This window comes from Echeneis naucrates, chromosome 10 (genome assembly GCF_900963305.1).
Source record: "Echeneis naucrates chromosome 10, fEcheNa1.1, whole genome shotgun sequence".
Classification (NCBI taxonomy): Eukaryota; Metazoa; Chordata; class Actinopteri; order Carangiformes; family Echeneidae; genus Echeneis; species Echeneis naucrates.
Genome location: NC_042520.1, coordinates 18,337,821 through 18,355,554, shown reverse-complemented (window position 1 = coordinate 18,355,554; position 17,734 = coordinate 18,337,821). Strand labels below are relative to the sequence as shown.

Below are 17,734 nucleotides of genomic sequence, written 5' to 3'. Positions count from 1 at the left end.
CTGTGTCTGATATCTTCATTTGAGACAGAGGGCTGATCATTGCTCGTCCTGCTTGTTCCACATTAACTCATTATCACACACGCTCACTCCATTAATTCTCTTGCTTTTATTAGCAGCAAGAGTGGATACACACACACACAGTGGACCGATGACAAGCCCTGTCTCTACCTCATCTGACAGCTAATGGCTTCATTAGGAGCACAGTGTTAATTGGCTGACTTTGGGGAGACGCTTGTTAATGAGGATAAATAGATTCACACCTGAGCGGGGTGCTACTCAGCCACAGCAGCACTGTGGGAATGCTGCATGATGAGCAAGTGTGCAACGCAGATATGACTCCTACACTTTCTTTTGGAACACAAGGCGACGTGACAGTCCCCTGTCCTGTTCTGCTTCCTCCCAGCCTGAACACAGTTTTGTTTTCCTTGCCAGGCAGACTTATTAGCCGTGCGCTTGATTAGCACCAGGAGGCCAAAACAAAGAGCAGTATGTCAAAGCAATTAGCCCCACTGTTTACCTCTCAGCTCCCAGGCTGACTGCAAAGTGCATCTAGTGTAGGAGAGAGGGAGAGGAAGAGGAGGACACAGAGGCAGCTCAGACAGTTGCAGAAGAAGGACAACAGCTGGTCCATAGGCCAGTGTGTGTTTCTGTGTGTGCACTGAGGGGAGCAGTCCTCGTGCCTCCATCCATCTGGTTTCCCTACCTAGACCTCCATCCTCTCCTGTCTGGTCATGGCAGCTCTGACACACACACACACACAATTGTCTTTACACACTAGCGGTCAGAGCAGCTCATATTCTCAGGGGAGTGGGGGGTTGGAGAGACAAAATGGAAGCAGGCGAGACTGATAATTTACATAAGGGCAGGACACAGACCCACAGAGGGGACACTGTGTGTTCACCCACCGCCACACTTCTCATGCACTGGACAGTGTTGCCACCTAGTGGTGGCTGAAAGGCTCTGCAGCTCATTCAGGTTTCAGAGAGCGTGACTTTAATGCAGCTCTCAGGAGTTATTTCACCCAAAATACAAAATGTCCTCTCACTTAACCCACCTACATTGGCATCTAGCGATCAAAATAGTTTGACTTTAAAACTACACTACTCAATATTTAACATTTCAAATTGCAATTTTACCATTTTACTATCTACCTACTTTACTCTTATTCACCTCTTTTTCAGGAGCAGCAGTAGGAGTAAAAACAAAGTGGAACAAAATGCAGCTAAAGAACCAGGATCTTCCTTCACAACTTGGTGGATAGCAAAAAAAAAAAGAAAAGCTAAAATCAGAGTATATGTTGGACTTAGATTGTCAGGTGTCTGGAAATATGACTGCGTGTCTCTGGATGTTTGAAATTGCAGCTGGATTCAAACACACAACATACCACCGTAATGTGACTAAGTCTCAGTGTTGAGTTTGTTGCATTTCCCCTTAAAATATTTATGACTGCAGCTTTAACTAAGGTTCTTAACACATAAATATAAGAATGGCTGAAGAAAAACCCACATTTGTAAATAACTTTTGTTTTTTTCCCCCTAGGGTTTCATATACATCAGACATTACACACACTACATTATGGCAATCAGACCAGACTCAAGATTTGACTTAAAACTAAAACTTTGAAATATCAACTTGAATATGTAGTTTTGGATTTATTTGACTTACTGTAACCAACGTTTTAAGCTTTAACATGCTAGCATTACTTGCTCTGGTGTCTCCAGTAGCTTATTGTATTCTGTACAGTTTGCTGGCTTTCTAACTCTTATTTGCTTTTGGCATCTCCACACTCACACATAAACTTTTCAAACTTTTTAACTCTCAGAAAATTAAACAATAACAGAAGTTCTAATTATCCTGTGAAGGTGAGATGTTTGAGCTGCCACCTGAAATTTGCATTTCCAGTTCATAATGTATGACTGACAGAAGTCTCCAGCTGTATTTCTGACAGAACAGACCAGCTGAGGCCATAGATGCATGTCAATAATGATCTTTAATGTCAATATATACAGAACTTGAAAGAAAAATAGAATCTTAAAAATCAAATGAAATAAATACAATATCATACAATTTCCACAATGTCTTTTTGAAGAGATATCCATGGAAATTTTTTTTTTTTTTTTTTGTTATATTCAGCCTCTCTGGTTTGACGGGGTGCGTCCCGTCCCCCCCAGAGAAATCCCCACAGCTCCCCCACATGCTCTTCATCTTCATCATCTTCATTATATATATTTTTTGCAAACTAGAATTTATGTTATCGTTACCACATTGTTTAACCTTCGAACTCTAGACATTTTTTGTCCCTCTGCAGCTTATTTTACCGCTTTTGATACGCTGTTAGCATCACAAAGTAACATGAGTCAGACGGTGAATTTTGAGGGAAAAAAAATACAGGTTATGCCCACACATGCATTTATGTTACCAAAAGTGCTGTGCAAATGATACTGATTCTGAGGGATGTTTTAATCTGCCACAAGCAGGATCCCAACTTTTTAATCTAAGAGAATACGCAGTCCTACAATGTCCCTCAGTCAATATCATTGTGCCAACTCTCTCACACATAAACCGTAACTTCACTTTGAAGCAAAAAAGTTAACAGAGCGAAAGCAAAGGAGGAAACAAGAGAGAACTGAGGAGACGGATGGCAGAGTGCAGATGAAGAGCAGTGGGGGGGGCACAGTTTAACGAAGCAGCTTTGAATCAGCCAATCACAGTGAAGGAGAACATCAGCTGGTGCATTTCTTCCTCACACGAGGAAGAAAGAATGAAAGGCGAGGAGGGCAAGTGCATATGAAAGCTGTGGAAATAAATACAAGTCTGTCTCCCCAGCAGTAACAGATATGTGAGTTTCCCCTCTTCTTCTTCGTCAGCTGACGTCTTCACATCTGCAATCTCATCCAGTGTGCGTGTGCATGTGTGATGGCCGTGAGTACATATGTTGGGTGTGTCAAATAAATAGGTTAAAAAGGGAGACAGTAGGTCAGACTGGCCAGGACTTCGGACTATGTGTGTGTGTTTGTGTATGAGTTCAACTGAGGTCAAAACTGCAGGGCGTGTGTGTGTGTGTATTAGTGTATGTATGTGTGTGTGTGTGTTTGCGGGGCTGTCTACATGTCTGTTGATGTGAGTTTCTTCATGCTGCGTCTTTGCGCTAGACTGGACGCTGCCACAGGCTCCAACACTGGCTGACTTGTCTTCTGGCTCAGTGCTGAGTAGGTAGCCGCCATTGCTCCCTAGAGATTTAAGACAACACAAACACATGGATTTACCTTTTAAAACACATGCAGGTCTATAACACCACAATCTAACGCCATTACAGGAGGAGGCAGATCTATTGATGGCCCAAGATCAGACCTAGTACAGCATTAACATCCATCTCAGCTCATCCAGTCAGAGAGGCAGCTCTACAGTATGTACAGATGTGAGTGCAGTCAAAGATGTAATGGCACACTGGAGAGCTTCCCCTCCGACCACAGGCGGATGTGGTCTATTTAAGAATCATCATCAGAGTAGCTGCAGTTTTCCGTTGATCGATCATTCACTTGATGGGTTTAACAGATCCTGGGTGAATTCCTTCACTGTCCAGCTCATTCAACACTATTAAAATATCTGTTTACGCTACAGCTGCCAACTTATCCCGAGATTAAATCCATCATTATTTTAAAATAGCATTAAGAATCATCACAGAGAACAGCTTGGAAAAAATGCACATACAACTTAAAGTAGAAACACCTCTTATATAATCAAACATCCAAGCAACAACTAGAGGCAACAGTGCAGACTGTCAAGTTCAAAGTGGTTCAGTTATGGTTAATAAGATACTTGCTTTTGAGACGTCCTTGTGGAGTGGAGTTGGGTTAGGGTTAGCTCCTGTAATCACAACATCTCTATCCTCTCATTTCCTGTCATCTCTTTAGCGTTACAGCCTTAAAGAAATTAATAGGTGTCTTTAAAAAAAAAAAAAAAAACTGAAACTAAACTAAAAAACAAAAATCAAAGATTCATGCTTGACTTAGCAGAAGTCTTGGAAGGAAGGTGCCATATTGCTCCAGAGTGAGACTTGTTCAAGTTAACAAAGAAGTCACATGTTCACAAATAACCCCTGCTAACAGCAGCAGTGTCCAGAGGGACACTTCAGTATAGCCTATTTGTCAGGCCTTGAATGAGACAAGAGCAGCAGGAATAGACTGCTGACAGCAGAGGTGTTCATGACTAAGAGTGAGTCGACTCTCATCAGCACTAAAAATGGGACTGAAAGGTGGAAAACCATCTATGGTCATTGTGGTGCTAATATGAAGGTAAATTTTAATTTAACCACTGAACTGTCCAAGAAGAGATTAATGACACTGGAAATCCCTTAAGAAATTTTACTTTGGCCATCAGAGCTGAATACTGTTCCTGAGCAGGCTCATCTTTTACTTGTGTTACTATCCTTAGATATTGTGCGATGCCACACCACAGGCATTAAAATTATTCCATGGACGTGACAGTGACCTTACTTTTTCTGCCAGACTTCAGAAATAATTGTGGGTGAAGTACACACAACATGGATACACTGGTAAGCAAGACAGGCAAACATGGCTAAAATAATGATTTGAAGCTTTTATTTAGGTGGGGAGCCATAAACTGAAACTTCCAATTTACTGTTGATCTCTGTTTCCACCTTCACCTTTGAAGACCAGCTTTGGGCTGTGTGTGAAAGAGCAAGATCAGAAATAGAGGCTGATTCGGCTTCTATCTCTGTTCTCACATCAGGGGGTTACCCCTCTCTGTGCAACTCTGAAGGGTCCACCAGTTTGAAAGTGCCTCTGTACACAACTGCTGCTTACAGAGATAAACTGAAGTGAACATCAATGGCCCTGACAACCTTTCTCTGGAGGGGGCTCAGAGTAACTGTCTGGGAGAAGGCTCGGTGAAATGAAAGTTTTAACTCTTCATCATAAGTGATCTGCATGTGTACTAACACACCTGCAAGCAGATAACAGCTCTAAAACACATACTATACATGGCCCGGTCTAAACAGGAGCCTGATCACCTACGCTCAGTTCTGATCAGGTGAATAGAACAGAATGAGGAACAACAAAAACTGCTACGGCGTTAACATGCAGAACTACACTTAGCTGAAAAACAGCTGCTAGCCATGACAACAATGAACGAATGAATGTAATTGCTTCTTTGTGTTGGTTTTTTTCTTAGAGCTTTATGTTCGCCATTTGTGGCATTTACAGAATTTTTATTTCGGCAAGAGATCTGCGTCAGGTTTAGGGTTTTTATGTCATGTTTTGTATTCTACTCTTTTCTTTCCTAAAAATTACATCAGAATACAAAATAAATTGAATCAATCAAAAACAAACCTCTCAAAAATGATTTATTAAAAATGTCAACAATGCAATGTCCGTTTTCTTATCAGTTGCTTCGTAACAGTGTTTGCAGTACTTGAAACACTTAAACTTTAGGGAATCTGACCCAAGAGGCAAGATGAGACAGAAAATAGACACCTCAGCTGTATTACATTTGCAGAGTAATAGTTAAGATCAGAGGTGGACACACTTGCAGAGCAGTACGTGCTGCTCGGATGAAAATGAATTCCTAGAATTTCTTGCATTGACAAAAAACACTTTTTCCTCTGAACAGGCTTCAACAAGGAGAGACGAAAGCAGAGCACAGGCCAACAGAAGTGACTCAAATCTTGGTTGGCAGGTGAACACTAGTGGGATGTGGATAAACCAAGAATAAGAATTATTTCAGCAAATGCTGCTAAAGCTGGCTAACGGACTGTTAGCACTACTGTCGTGCATAATATGGCAATGCTGGTGTGCGCTAATGGTTCTGGGAAAATTGTATTCTTGGCTTTCATGTTCACAGGGCAACCTCACTTGTCTCTTAAGCACCTTGCTTACATAGAATGGAAAGGGAGTGTGGCTTGCATGTTGTTCTGCATTCATCCATATCTGCTGGCTAGCAGGACGTATGCTCACCTTGACGAGGTGCGGTGCATCATGGCGTGTGAGCTGGAAGTGTGGGAGTGCATCTCGGCAGGTGATCCAGGAATGCTTTAGAACCTGCTCTGCTGTGTATCGCTGGTGAGGGTCCACATGAAGCATATGAGACAGCAGGTCCTGGACAATATAAAAAAAACATGCATTCATCAGTCATAACCAGATGATTTACTATAAAGATTTGAGTTGCTATTTAATCAAAAAGTAAAAAGATTTTTTTCATTTTTCTTCAACCCCAAAATATCTTGATGAATATCATATTGTGAGTTTTTGATATTTTTAGATCCCTAGTGGTTTTATGCACCTATTAACTACAATAGATTCAAATCATTGAGCATCCACAAAGAAGTTGACTCATATGAGAAAGGCTGAGAGAGAGAGAGAAAAAAAACAAATTAACAAAAAAAAAAAAACGGCTTATCTGTGCACATCGTGCATCCACAGTCAGTGTAGACGCACTTGTGCACACCAAAAAAGTGGTTCAACAGTTAAACTATTTCCAAAAGAAAGGGCCAATAGACTGCAAAAATCAAATGTTGAATGGTTTTTTCTTTGGGCATGTTTTTAAGTGGCTGAATAAGGTTTTGTTCCTGTCCCAGGGCACAGCAGCTCATCACTCCACCTCTCTGTGCTCCTGCTGTTTCTCTAAACTGGCAGCTGATAAATAAGTAGCAAGCACAACCCCAAATCAAATAAACACAATATTGCTTTCACGTAGTACCATAGACAGGGCTGATTCTTCATTGATAAATAAACTCATTAAAAAGTAAGAAGGTAGAAAAAAGGTTTTCTTTGTTGTTCAGAGGTGCTGAAGAAGTTCTTAGTTCTTTTCAGACATCAAAACTAAAAGAAAGAAAATCAATAAGCATTAGACTTTTGTTGTTGTTTCAAAGCGTGAGGCTACATTGCCGCTGTGTACCTTTGAGGTGTCTGATACAGAATCCCAGTTGCCGCCTGTCAAAGAGAACTTTCCAGAACCTATTCGGAGAAGAATCTCTTCTGGTGTGTCATTTGGCCCATTAGCAAACGGCGTGTACCTGACAGGGAGGTAAAATGACAGCTTACAGGAACACAATAATGCTTCTGTATGCATCCAAATTGTGGAGGGGGGGTGTTTCCTCCAAAATCCAGTCTTTGCATACTAAATATCTATAGTAACACAAGAGAAGTACAAGAACAGAGCACTTATGCATGACTCTTGTTTTGAGCTTCATTGTTATAAGACATGAGTGACTGAGCTCTTTGGACACATCATGATTAATCATCCCCACCCACATTTCAACCAAATTGCCCAGCAGCTGCTCCCGAATTCTTAGTCTTACCCTGCCAGCATTGTATACAGTAAAACTCCAAGACTCCATATATCACAGGCTGCATCATAACCTTGACGCATTAGTACCTAGGCACACACAAACAAACACAGATGGACCATCAGGGACTCATCCCCTCTGCCATTACACATCTTTTCCATATATTGAAATTGCATGCTGTTTTTTTATTTTTGTTTGATTTTCCTCACCCACCTCTGGTGCCACAAAGTTGGCAGTGTAACAGGGTGTGAGGAGGAGGCCGTTGCCCCCTCGAAGCTGCTTGGCAAAACCAAAATCACAAATCCTGATAGAGTCCGGATTCCCAGAGTCGTCCATATACAGGATGTTACTGGGCTTCAGGTCTCGGTGTACCACCTGTGGTGAAGGACACAGAATTATTAAGACAAGCCGGCTCTGAATTCCACCTGTGCCTTACATGTGCACACGTTTCCTCACCCCTTGGCAATGGAGGTAGTCAACAGTCTTGGTGATGGTGTAGAGCACAGCACTAGCCTCTCTCTCAGAGAAAAACTTTTGCCTGAGGATCTTATCCAGCAGCTCTCCCCCCTTCATCAGCTCTGTCACCAGGTAAACATACCTGCCCTCATCATATACCTGACACACACAGACAGACAACCTATCAGTAGGTGGCACACTCTTCAAAAACCTTTTGCTTTGGATGCTCACACAAATGTTACTGACATCTTTCAGCGTGATGATGTTCGGGTGCTGTCCATATCGCATCAGGATTTCGATCTCTTCAGAGGGGTCCCTCTTACTTTTGTCTATAATCTGTGGTCAGTAGAAACATAGATTAATGTTCATTTTACTGTATATTTACCAAGTCTGAACTACGTCAGACATTAAAAGAAAAAAAACAAAACAAAACAAAACAAAACACAGAATCATTGCCCCAAAAAACTTTTGAGCAAGGTTCTTTTCTCTTGTACTGCCCTCTCCTGGTGCTTTGGTATCACTAATCACATTCAACATCAGCACCTGATTTCTAGCAGTTCAATCCAAAAAAACCCACCAAGGTGTTGCCTTGATGTTATCACCAAACAGTTCTTTAGATTATAGTACGTTTCCAGTTTACTGGTGAAACAAAGTATTGTTACATTACATTGTTAAAAAAATGTATTCAATTTGATCATGAACCCTTATTCTGCTAAACTGCAACTCATGGAGATTATATCATTCATGACACCATGCAGACCATCTAATCCAGTCTAATTTTAAAAATATAATGAGTTATCGTGACATAAAACCAATGATTCTAGACTGTACTTATCCAAAAACAGCATAGCCATCTGAGCTAAAAAGACCAAAGAGAAGAAATATTGACAATTTCATCAAATTGTGACCTCATAATTGAAATTTTAATTAAATCAAGGATTTGGAGAACTGAGACACCTCTATCTTACAGTTTTCATTTCAACAAGGCAGTTAAAAAAAAAAAAAAAAAAAAATACAACACACTGGGCTTGGATGCAATTATTATTTTTGATCTGACATTTATACTGCACATTATGTGTGTAATTATTACAAGTTTAACGTGTAGGGCAGCAGTGTACTTGCCCCACTGCAATTCAAGTCATATCAGAGTTTTTTAATTAATTAATAGTTTGACTTATATTCAGTGTCCCCATCAACAGTCATTGTATGATTGAACAACAACTGGCTGTGACTCTAATAATATAGTTTTAATAATAATTTTAATTTACACTTTTACTTGGTGCAAAAGGGTGCAACTGCACGGAACTGTATGTAAAGTAGGCTATTCTAGGTGAGTGCTCAGAAAGACACACACACACACACACACACACACACACCAGCTGGAATAACTTAGTTATTGATGCTTTGATACAAGGCATCAGAGGTCATGAATAAAATTATGTTGTGTTATATTTCACCATCAAAATCAAATAAACCAGTAACAACTATTGTTTGCCTTCAGCTACCTTCACAGCATAGTCCACGGCAGAGACTCGGTGTACACAGCGTTTACAAATAGAGTAAGAGCCAACCCCTATGTCCTCCTGCAGCTCGTACAGATCAGAGAACTTGGCCGAGCCCCCATGCATCTGCAAAAAATGAGATTTGGACTGTTACTTTTACATCTAAACATGATCTTTTAAAGCCAGATGCCTTTGTCCTTCTCCCCAACTTTGTTGCAAAATTATCTTCACATAATTACCATGGCAACCCTTTGATTGGTCCACAGAGCAATAAGATCAGTGTTACAGTGCTACTCCCTTTCAACAAGTCAAATCCAAAACGAAGCAGTAGGATTTTCTAAGACAAACTGGCAGAACTATGGCAACTGTTTTGGAAATAAGCTGATTTTTCTGTCACTTTCAGAATATGTAAAAACTGAAGAAGAAAAATAAATAAAAATTGAGACCCAAGCATACATGAGTTAACGTGGTAATAATTAACCTTTTTAACCATGATTGAGGACACGTACAAATTGTCAATAATGCATGTTCACCTGAACTATAGGAAGTATGCTGAGCAGTGGAGAGCTCTTGTTCTCATCCATAGGGGTTGGTGCGACAAAGCTGAAGCCTTTGAAGAGCTGGTGGGCGTTAGCACTGGGCGGGATACCTGGGGAGTCTAAATATACAAAGGTAATTCATAATAGACTGATGAACAAACAAACACCCACAAAATTTTTGGACTTGTAGTCAGGGCTCAGTTGCAGTTTCCATGGTTGCAGGAGCGGCCGTTGTTTCTAAGCTGAAAAGCATGTGAACAGAACGTGTGTGTGTGTGTAGGTGTTGATTTACCTTTCGGTGTTTTAGCAGTGAACTCGGGGTCAAAACAGAACGTGTCATCTGGTTTTCCTGCTGCAGGCTTGAATGGGGGCTGGAGCTCTCTCCTGTACAATTTCTGAGGAAAATTTGCACAAACGCATACACAGACACACGCACACAAACACACACACACACACACACACAGAAAACACACTTATGTATTAAAAAATAAACTCCACCACAGGTTTTTTGTAGTGTGTGAACTTGTATGGAAGAGAAGCCAAGACCTCTCCCAGATTAACCCCATCCAATCCCCCTACAGCTCAGTCCAGCCAATAGCATCATGCTGGCTCTTAAACACTCACACAGGGCTATTAGTTCACACACAGTGAGAGCTGGCCCTCTGCCCAGACACACACACATGCATACATACACACAAACACACACATTGCTGGCATGGCCAAGACTGATGGCCAGTAGTCATAAAGCCAACCGTTTGCTAGGTGTGAATCCTCCACAGTGGCTGAGAGAATTGCATATACGTGTATGTGTGGGTTTGTAAGACATGAGAGGGAGGTGTGTGTGTGTGTGTGTGCGTGTGCGTGTGTGCTTACATTCCAGTCGATGGTGGAAAAGAAAGCGTGGCGTTTGATCTCTTCCACTCCATCAGGCCCGGCCCCTGTAGACACAGATCACTCCGGTTGAGTTAACCTGGCGCATTTGTTTTCATTGTTGTCAAAGGATCAACACATTCACACATTCACCTCTCTGTGGTGTTCAGCATGTGATTTAAGTGGATGCCAACATGTTAACAAGCTCAAGCTGAGTAAGTGTTGCTATGTTAGGATCAGTTGCTTTTCTTTTATTTCAACAAGTACACACACACAACCAGCGGTATGCACCTTACCTACCTAGTCTGTTTGCAGGGTTACGTTTAAAAAGCATTCTCAGCAAACTCTGGGCTTCCAAACTGAGGAACTGGGGCATTCCCAACTTAGCTCTGAGAGGAAGAAAAGAGCAAGAGGCAAATGTGGATAATAGGAATCATCATTTCATGTACATGTGAGGACCTTTAAGACTTTGAGCGGTTTCATCACTTAGTACACAATCACTCACTTGAGAATCATGTTCATGGTCTCATTGCGGTCTTTCCCTTGGAATGGTAATGTCCCCGTTAGCATCTCAAACTGTTAATGCCCAGTGAAAGAAAAGAACTTGTAGCAACGTGACATGATCTCTAATTGGTTCATATTGATGTTAAAGAGAAAATTATGAAGCGTTATCTGTAAATTTGCTTGAACTTGAATACCATTAGTACTCCCAGAGACCACCAGTCCGCACTCTGTGTGTGTCCTCTCCTGTTGACCACCTCAGGGGCCATATACTCCACCGTACCACAGAAGGAATACGCCTTCTTATCAGCATCTACTGACTCTTTACTCAAGCCAAAGTCTTCAGCAGCAGTCAATGGCAGTGCAAAACAATGTGGTGAGATACACGGTGAACAATAATGAGGGAACAGTTAAACTCATCCAGTGATTACACTGACTAGCACAATTATTAATTTAAAACACGCATATAAAAGCTACTCAGGAAAGTCAACCATAAATCTATTATTCATTGTCAAAAATACAAATTTCATTTTATAAAATGAATTACAAGACATTACTATTCAATGGTACCATACAAATATGTAAACACTTAGTATGTGAATTATAATAATTAATAGTAGTTGATTAAATTACATACCTGTTAACTTTATGTGTCCAGCTTCATCAAGTAAGATGCTGAAAGACACAAGAGGTTTTGTTGAGCTTAACACAGTACAGCAGGCAATATTGCAGGGGAAGTATTTAAATAATCTCTTTGTTTTCCACTTCAATAAACTCAGATTTGAACACTTTGAAAGTTTAAGAGTTTTTTGGCAACTCTTACTCTAGAGTTGTGGAGGTTTCGAAGTTTTGAATACGAGAATCAACCGTGCAGAGAAGTCAGTTCAGCCACACTGAGCAGATCAGGTCAACGGCCGTGGACTCATTTAGGTGGACCAATGTGAACAATGTGCCGGCTGATATGACTGTGTCTACATGCTTAGTTACGTTATCTGCGGATGTGACTTGGCAGGTACACATAGATGAACGAGGTGTAAAAGGTGGCATTTAGTCCCTGATCTGTGTGACCTTAGAACAGAAAAAGTTGGAGGTAGCTTTGACTTCAACACTGGACATTCACATTTATGTAATTTACAGAAATGAGTCATTACATTTTTTTCTGAATTAATTTTCTTGAGAAAGAAGTCTTGTCTTTCTTTTTTAGTTGAGAAACAATGGAATTTATCTTGATATTGCCTTACAAACCTTTCTGAACATGTATAAGTTATTTGTAAATTGCCTTCCAGCAGAATTCTTATACTGTACCACCATTATAATTTTATCCTTTAGGTCTCTGAAAACTGCACATAGAGCACACAACTCATCAAAACCTTCTATTGCTTTATTAGTCAGTGTGGTAAAGGTGGTGAGTGAATATAAATGTCTTGACAATTATTACTTTCTACAGAAAAACATTTTCAATTCTAGATTTTAGTTACCATCAGTATGAAAAACAACAAGCTCTACCTAAAGTTGTTAGTGGAGGACACTGTGGTGTTTTGCATTTATGACAGATATGGCTGAGAGTGTGAAAGGTCAAAAGGTAGAGGTGAGGTCTAGGATTCATACTTCTCTGGCTTGAGATCTCTGTAAACTATGCCCAGGTTGTGCAGATGGTCGAGGGCCAGGGCCAGCTCTGCAAGGTAGAATTTCACATCTTCCTCTGTAAACATAACCTGATAAGAACTGGACACATTTACTCTCTGAACTCAGAAGAGGAGAGAAATTCAGTAGCAAATTAAAAAAACAAAACAAACAAACAAACAAACAAAAAACCCAAAACAAAACAAAAAAACACACAACTTCAGGATTAAGCTTCAGTTACCAAAAACAGAGAAAACAGAGTATTATTATTGTAACAATATCAACATATCAAAAAGGTTACATGATTCAGCAAGTTGTTGATTTGACATTGCCAGCAGCTATCGCTTTGGTTCTGAGACAAGCTTTCAACACAAGGTTTGTCTGGAGAACAATCACACATTGTCTGAGTTCCCTGTAAGCAATTGAAAGGGGCTGATCTGAGCCTCTGACTGACAAGCAACTGATGATCCAAAAGCGAATAAAGATCCCAAAGAGGCATTCATGATTCTATGATAAATTTAAGTAAAAAATTTTAATAAAAGGCAAACAGAGAAGAGGAGAGACAACTGACTCTTTATATTCTTAGAAGGTAAATTAAATACTCTTGCAGGCAAAAATTGCACCTGTTCCATTTGTAGCCATTGTTAGTTATGATTCTCAAGTTTAACATTTTTTGGGGGAAAAAAGTAAATAAGAAGACATTAATTATTTTCAGAGTAAGCTACATTTATTACTGAATGAAGAAATAACTGACAGAAAATTATCAAAATAAACCTTAATTGTAATAAGATGCCAGGAAGCAGAAAGCCAGCTTACCTCTTTGGATAAGCGAGTGAATACATCCCCTCCCCTGAGAAAGTCCAGTATTAAATACAGTTTCCCTTCTGTTTGAAAGGCTGGGGAGACACAAGGAAACAAATAATTTATCCACAAGCTAAAAATTATACTCTAATATAACTCCTGAAAAAGCAACCACTTGCTGACATTTACAATTGTAATACTGATACTAATATAAAAATTGAGATTATCTTGATCCATTGCTTAATTGTTTTTATGTCTTTGTTGGAAATCTTGTCCCTTGTGAATAGGCAGAATATGTGGGCTTTAGTCCACTTCAATAACTGTTTAGTGAAATATAACTGACTAAATGACAATGCTTGTGACAGGAACATGAATGTGCACATGTGGATCAACCTTGATGGACACTAAATCAGCATCAGCAAATACAAGTGGCTGCATATTAAATACAAACAAATGTTTCCCTTACCGTAGTGCAACTTCACTATGAAGGGATGATTGACTTCCACTAAAATGTCTCTTTCCATTTTAGTGCGAACTCTGTCCCTGACTAGCGAGACAAAACAGTGAGGGGACAGCATGAGAGAGGCATACATTGCTGGGGACCGAACATTGTTGCTGACTTCAACAGCCAATGTTTGATTTTTGCAGATGTAGATTAAGACAAAAAGTTGTGTCACCTTTCAAAGATGCCTTTTTTAGAACTTTCATTGCATATAACTGACCAGCATCTGGACCCACAATCTTCCTGACAAGAAATACCTGAGAAAGAGAGAATTTTCAGACAGATACAAACGATTGCAAGTGCATTGATGGAAACACTGGCGTGGTCTGCTACGTTTCCTCACCTTGCCAAAAGAGCCCTGGCCGAGGACTTTGAGCAGTTCAAACTGAGATGGATCAGCTTTCTCGCAGCCCTCTTTCACATGGTGGGTGATGGGAATCTCCTTATATGTCCCATCATCCTACACATACAGCAATAGTATGAGACAACCATGCAACACTGCGGTACCTAAATGCAAATGTAGACACATAAGGTCTCAATCATGACTTACACAGTGTGAGAAAGATTCTCCCTCCTCCATGGGCTCGTCCATGATCTGATGTCCATTGACCTGCAGTCAAACCCACAAATTTCATCAGAGGAGTCGGCAACAGTAAAGACTTCCACAAGTCTTGTTCATCCTTGTTTTCAGCTGAGCAGGACTATGACTGCAGCTGCTGCACGCCCACATTTATGATGGAAGATTCAACAGATGAAATCGATGAGTCACATGCAATAACAGTGGACTTTCACTTCTCCAACTGAAGCTCTGTTTGTTGTCAAACAGTATGGAGTCCATACTTAAAGCCCCTCCAGCTGTCCAGCTCTCATCCGGTCCATATAAAGCCCCTCATTATTAGCATTCTAGCTTAATCCCCATGGCCATGACAAAAACAACATGTCTGACCGGCGCTGGGGGGGTGGGGGGGTGATGTTTGCTCGGGCTGCTGTCAGCATTCAGCCCCTTGAGGACAAACTAGAGTCTGGTTCTTTTAGGGATTCTAGTTAAAAGGTGGCTGGAAAGGTGCTAAAAGGACAGGCATGCCTTGTCAGATCAGAGTTACATCCGGGAACATTATTAAAATAGCCACACAATGTGATGACCTTGTCAGCAGAGAAATGTCAAGGATATCAAAAAAATTAAACTGACCACTATAACATTATCCGGGTCTGCATGTTTCACTTCTGCGCTGAAGCTCAGCCTGCATGATGTATTCAGTCCAGTGTGTTTGTGTGTGTGTTGAATTCCATCAAGCCTCTGAAGAGTGGGGGATGAGTCATAGCGCTACGAGGGCCCACTCAGTGGGTGGAGCCACCGACATACACTCATGTACATCCACAGAACAGAGGCCAAGAAATCGCTTTGAAATATCTTAGTGTAATGAAATAACAATAAGAACATAAACATTCAAATCAGTCAGTCAGATATACACCTCAAAGTAAGACATATCACAGGAAACTATCAAAATCTAAGCCTTGCATCTGTGAAGTATTAACACTTATTACAAGTCAAAGCCAGGGCAGTGCTTGTGTCATAATTCACACATATATTTTCACTCCCACCTTTGCTGTGGCTCATCACAGCTTGTAATGGAGTGCAGCCTACACTTACAGCATAACCAGGCGAGCCTTTTTCAGCCTTCTGAAAAGATGTCTGACAGCCATACACATCATCATCTCACATGCTACATATATTGCTGGACTTGGACTTTGAAGACTTTGATAATACATTAAACAGAATCAAAAACGTATACAAAGACGATTAAGCAGCCAGCACTACCACATGTCCACTTTGAGTGGCTAAGCTTGATGTTTACTTCTGTGCTTCTGTTATCTTGGCAGCTTTTAAATGTGCAGCATCCAGTGAACGGGTGATTGAAGTGCCTGAGTGATTAGAAAAACACTTAATAAAAGAGTAATAAGAGCACAACAGTCTTGACTGTGCTGCATTACCATGTCGTTCACATGGGCTGACGACCGATTGAGAGAGAGATGAGGAATCCTGGGGCACAAATCTCCAGAACTACAGCAGTTGGGATCAACAAATAATGGAGCAGGTCAGAAGTGCATGTTGCAACAGCTCTCTGCTGGCTTAAAAACAGTCACAGCAGTGAGACACTGTTTGGACTGTAGGTGTTAAAGATTGCAAAGAATCTCAGAGATGGAGAGGTTTAGGATGTCACTTTGGCTAAACTGAACAGATAGAAAGGAAAAAACAAACAAACAAACAAACAAACAAACATCTGAACATGAAAATACAAAGAGAACCTTTCGCACAGTTATCATAATACATAATTTAGAAATGTGTTTAAAAAGGTAATTCTGGTTTCACAATAGGACTGAAGCTGGTTAAGTTAGCATGTAATGAATATGTAAGAGCTCCATGTTGTTGTGTGCGACGGCATTGGTAATATATATGTATTACCTGACTGTTCTGGTTAATATACTGGTACAATTTTAATCAAATGTTCAGTTACTAAATAGCTTACAAACCGAAGTTGTAGCTGATAACTGCACCATAAAGTCACTTGTGCAGTGACAAGCCAGCCCAGGACTGTGAAGACGTCTGACCAAATGTAATCCAGCTGCATTCAAACTGAATTTATTTCAGAGTTACTGGAATATATTATTACCCTGTTATAGAGACATGTGAGTCGTCTTTCAGACGACGCTTACCAACTCTTCGTTAACACAACAGTGGAGGTTCAGCAGAAAAAAGAAACTTGTCTCCAACTTTCAAGCCAGCAAGCTGTCAGCTAGCAGGCTAACTCGGAGCTAATGCTACAGAGGCTAAGCTAGCTATGAGGCAAACTCCTGTGGAGAAGTGTAAACAGCAACAAAAGCCGAGAGGAGGTCGGTGGTCACTTGAAAAAGAGACCGTCCGCTCTGCTGAACACTGAGCGGCGGAGGGAGCCCGGACGGGCGGCTATCAAATGAATAGAGCCGGCCAGTGCAACAAAAATAAACACCTAACCAGCTGTTAGCTTTAGCTAGCGTGTTAGCATGCATCACGGTGCGCTGCAGGTCGTGACGCGAATTGAAGCTGTGTGAAGCCCGGCAGGTCGAGCTAACTTAACGGGACAGCACCCACCAAAAACGGCGTCACGCAAATTAATATGCAAAAACACACATTCGTCAAACTCACCTCACTACTAACGCTGTTTACCTCCATCTTGTGCCAGGATTCCTCTCTAAGTCTGAGGCATCATAGTCCACCTAGACCCCCGCTCCACGTTGCATGGTTTCCCCTCCGTGGAAGTCCGGCCGCTCTGCGTGGATGATCAGACGCGAGCTGTGCGGCTGCTGGCTGGGATCGGACGGGGTCGGGGGGTCGGTGCGGGGAGCAGTTGATGCTGATGACTGGACCACACGCTCGCCGAGAGCACCGCTATCCAGCCATAGATGCGAATATGGCGGCTACCGTGGTACCTGATCGTCAGTGAATGAGAGTTTATTGACGTATTTATGACGCAATTCAGTTAAGGATTTCCCCCCAGTCCAAACCAAAGCAGCGGATCTCTAGATAGAGAGGAGGGAGCGGACAGGACATGGTGGCGTTCGTGTTGCATGACACGCTGAGTGACACACATGCATC

General features: G+C 41.2%; 1 protein-coding gene across 1 annotated transcript; it reads right to left on the bottom strand.

Annotated features, from left to right (window-relative positions):
• Positions 1 to 1,971: 1,971 nt before the first annotated feature.
• Positions 1,972 to 17,565, bottom strand: rps6kal (ribosomal protein S6 kinase a, like). Its single transcript, XM_029512100.1, has 22 exons — positions 17,285 to 17,565; positions 14,651 to 14,710; positions 14,444 to 14,560; positions 14,276 to 14,357; positions 14,065 to 14,145; positions 13,614 to 13,693; positions 12,783 to 12,889; positions 11,812 to 11,849; positions 11,372 to 11,514; positions 11,179 to 11,249; positions 10,974 to 11,062; positions 10,677 to 10,741; positions 10,096 to 10,198; positions 9,798 to 9,922; positions 9,268 to 9,390; positions 8,009 to 8,098; positions 7,763 to 7,921; positions 7,520 to 7,681; positions 7,319 to 7,395; positions 6,916 to 7,033; positions 5,976 to 6,116; positions 1,972 to 3,230 (listed from the first exon to the last, which is right to left on the bottom strand). Exons 1-22 carry the CDS (start codon positions 17,309 to 17,311, stop codon positions 3,105 to 3,107), a joined length of 2,184 nt encoding a protein of 727 aa, XP_029367960.1. The 5' UTR covers positions 17,312 to 17,565; the 3' UTR covers positions 1,972 to 3,104.
• Between the last annotated feature and the right edge of the window lie 169 nt (positions 17,566 to 17,734).

Coding starts and splice junctions, on each gene's coding strand:
- rps6kal (XM_029512100.1), bottom strand. CDS start 17,311: ATGGAGGTAAACAGCGTTAGTAGTGAG. Junction 11,250..11,371: donor GGTCTCTGGGAGTACTAATG/GTATTCAAGTTC, acceptor GGGCATTAACAG/TTTGAGATGCTAACGGGGAC. Junction 11,063..11,178: donor ACCATGAACATGATTCTCAA/GTGAGTGATTGT, acceptor TCTTCCTCTCAG/AGCTAAGTTGGGAATGCCCC.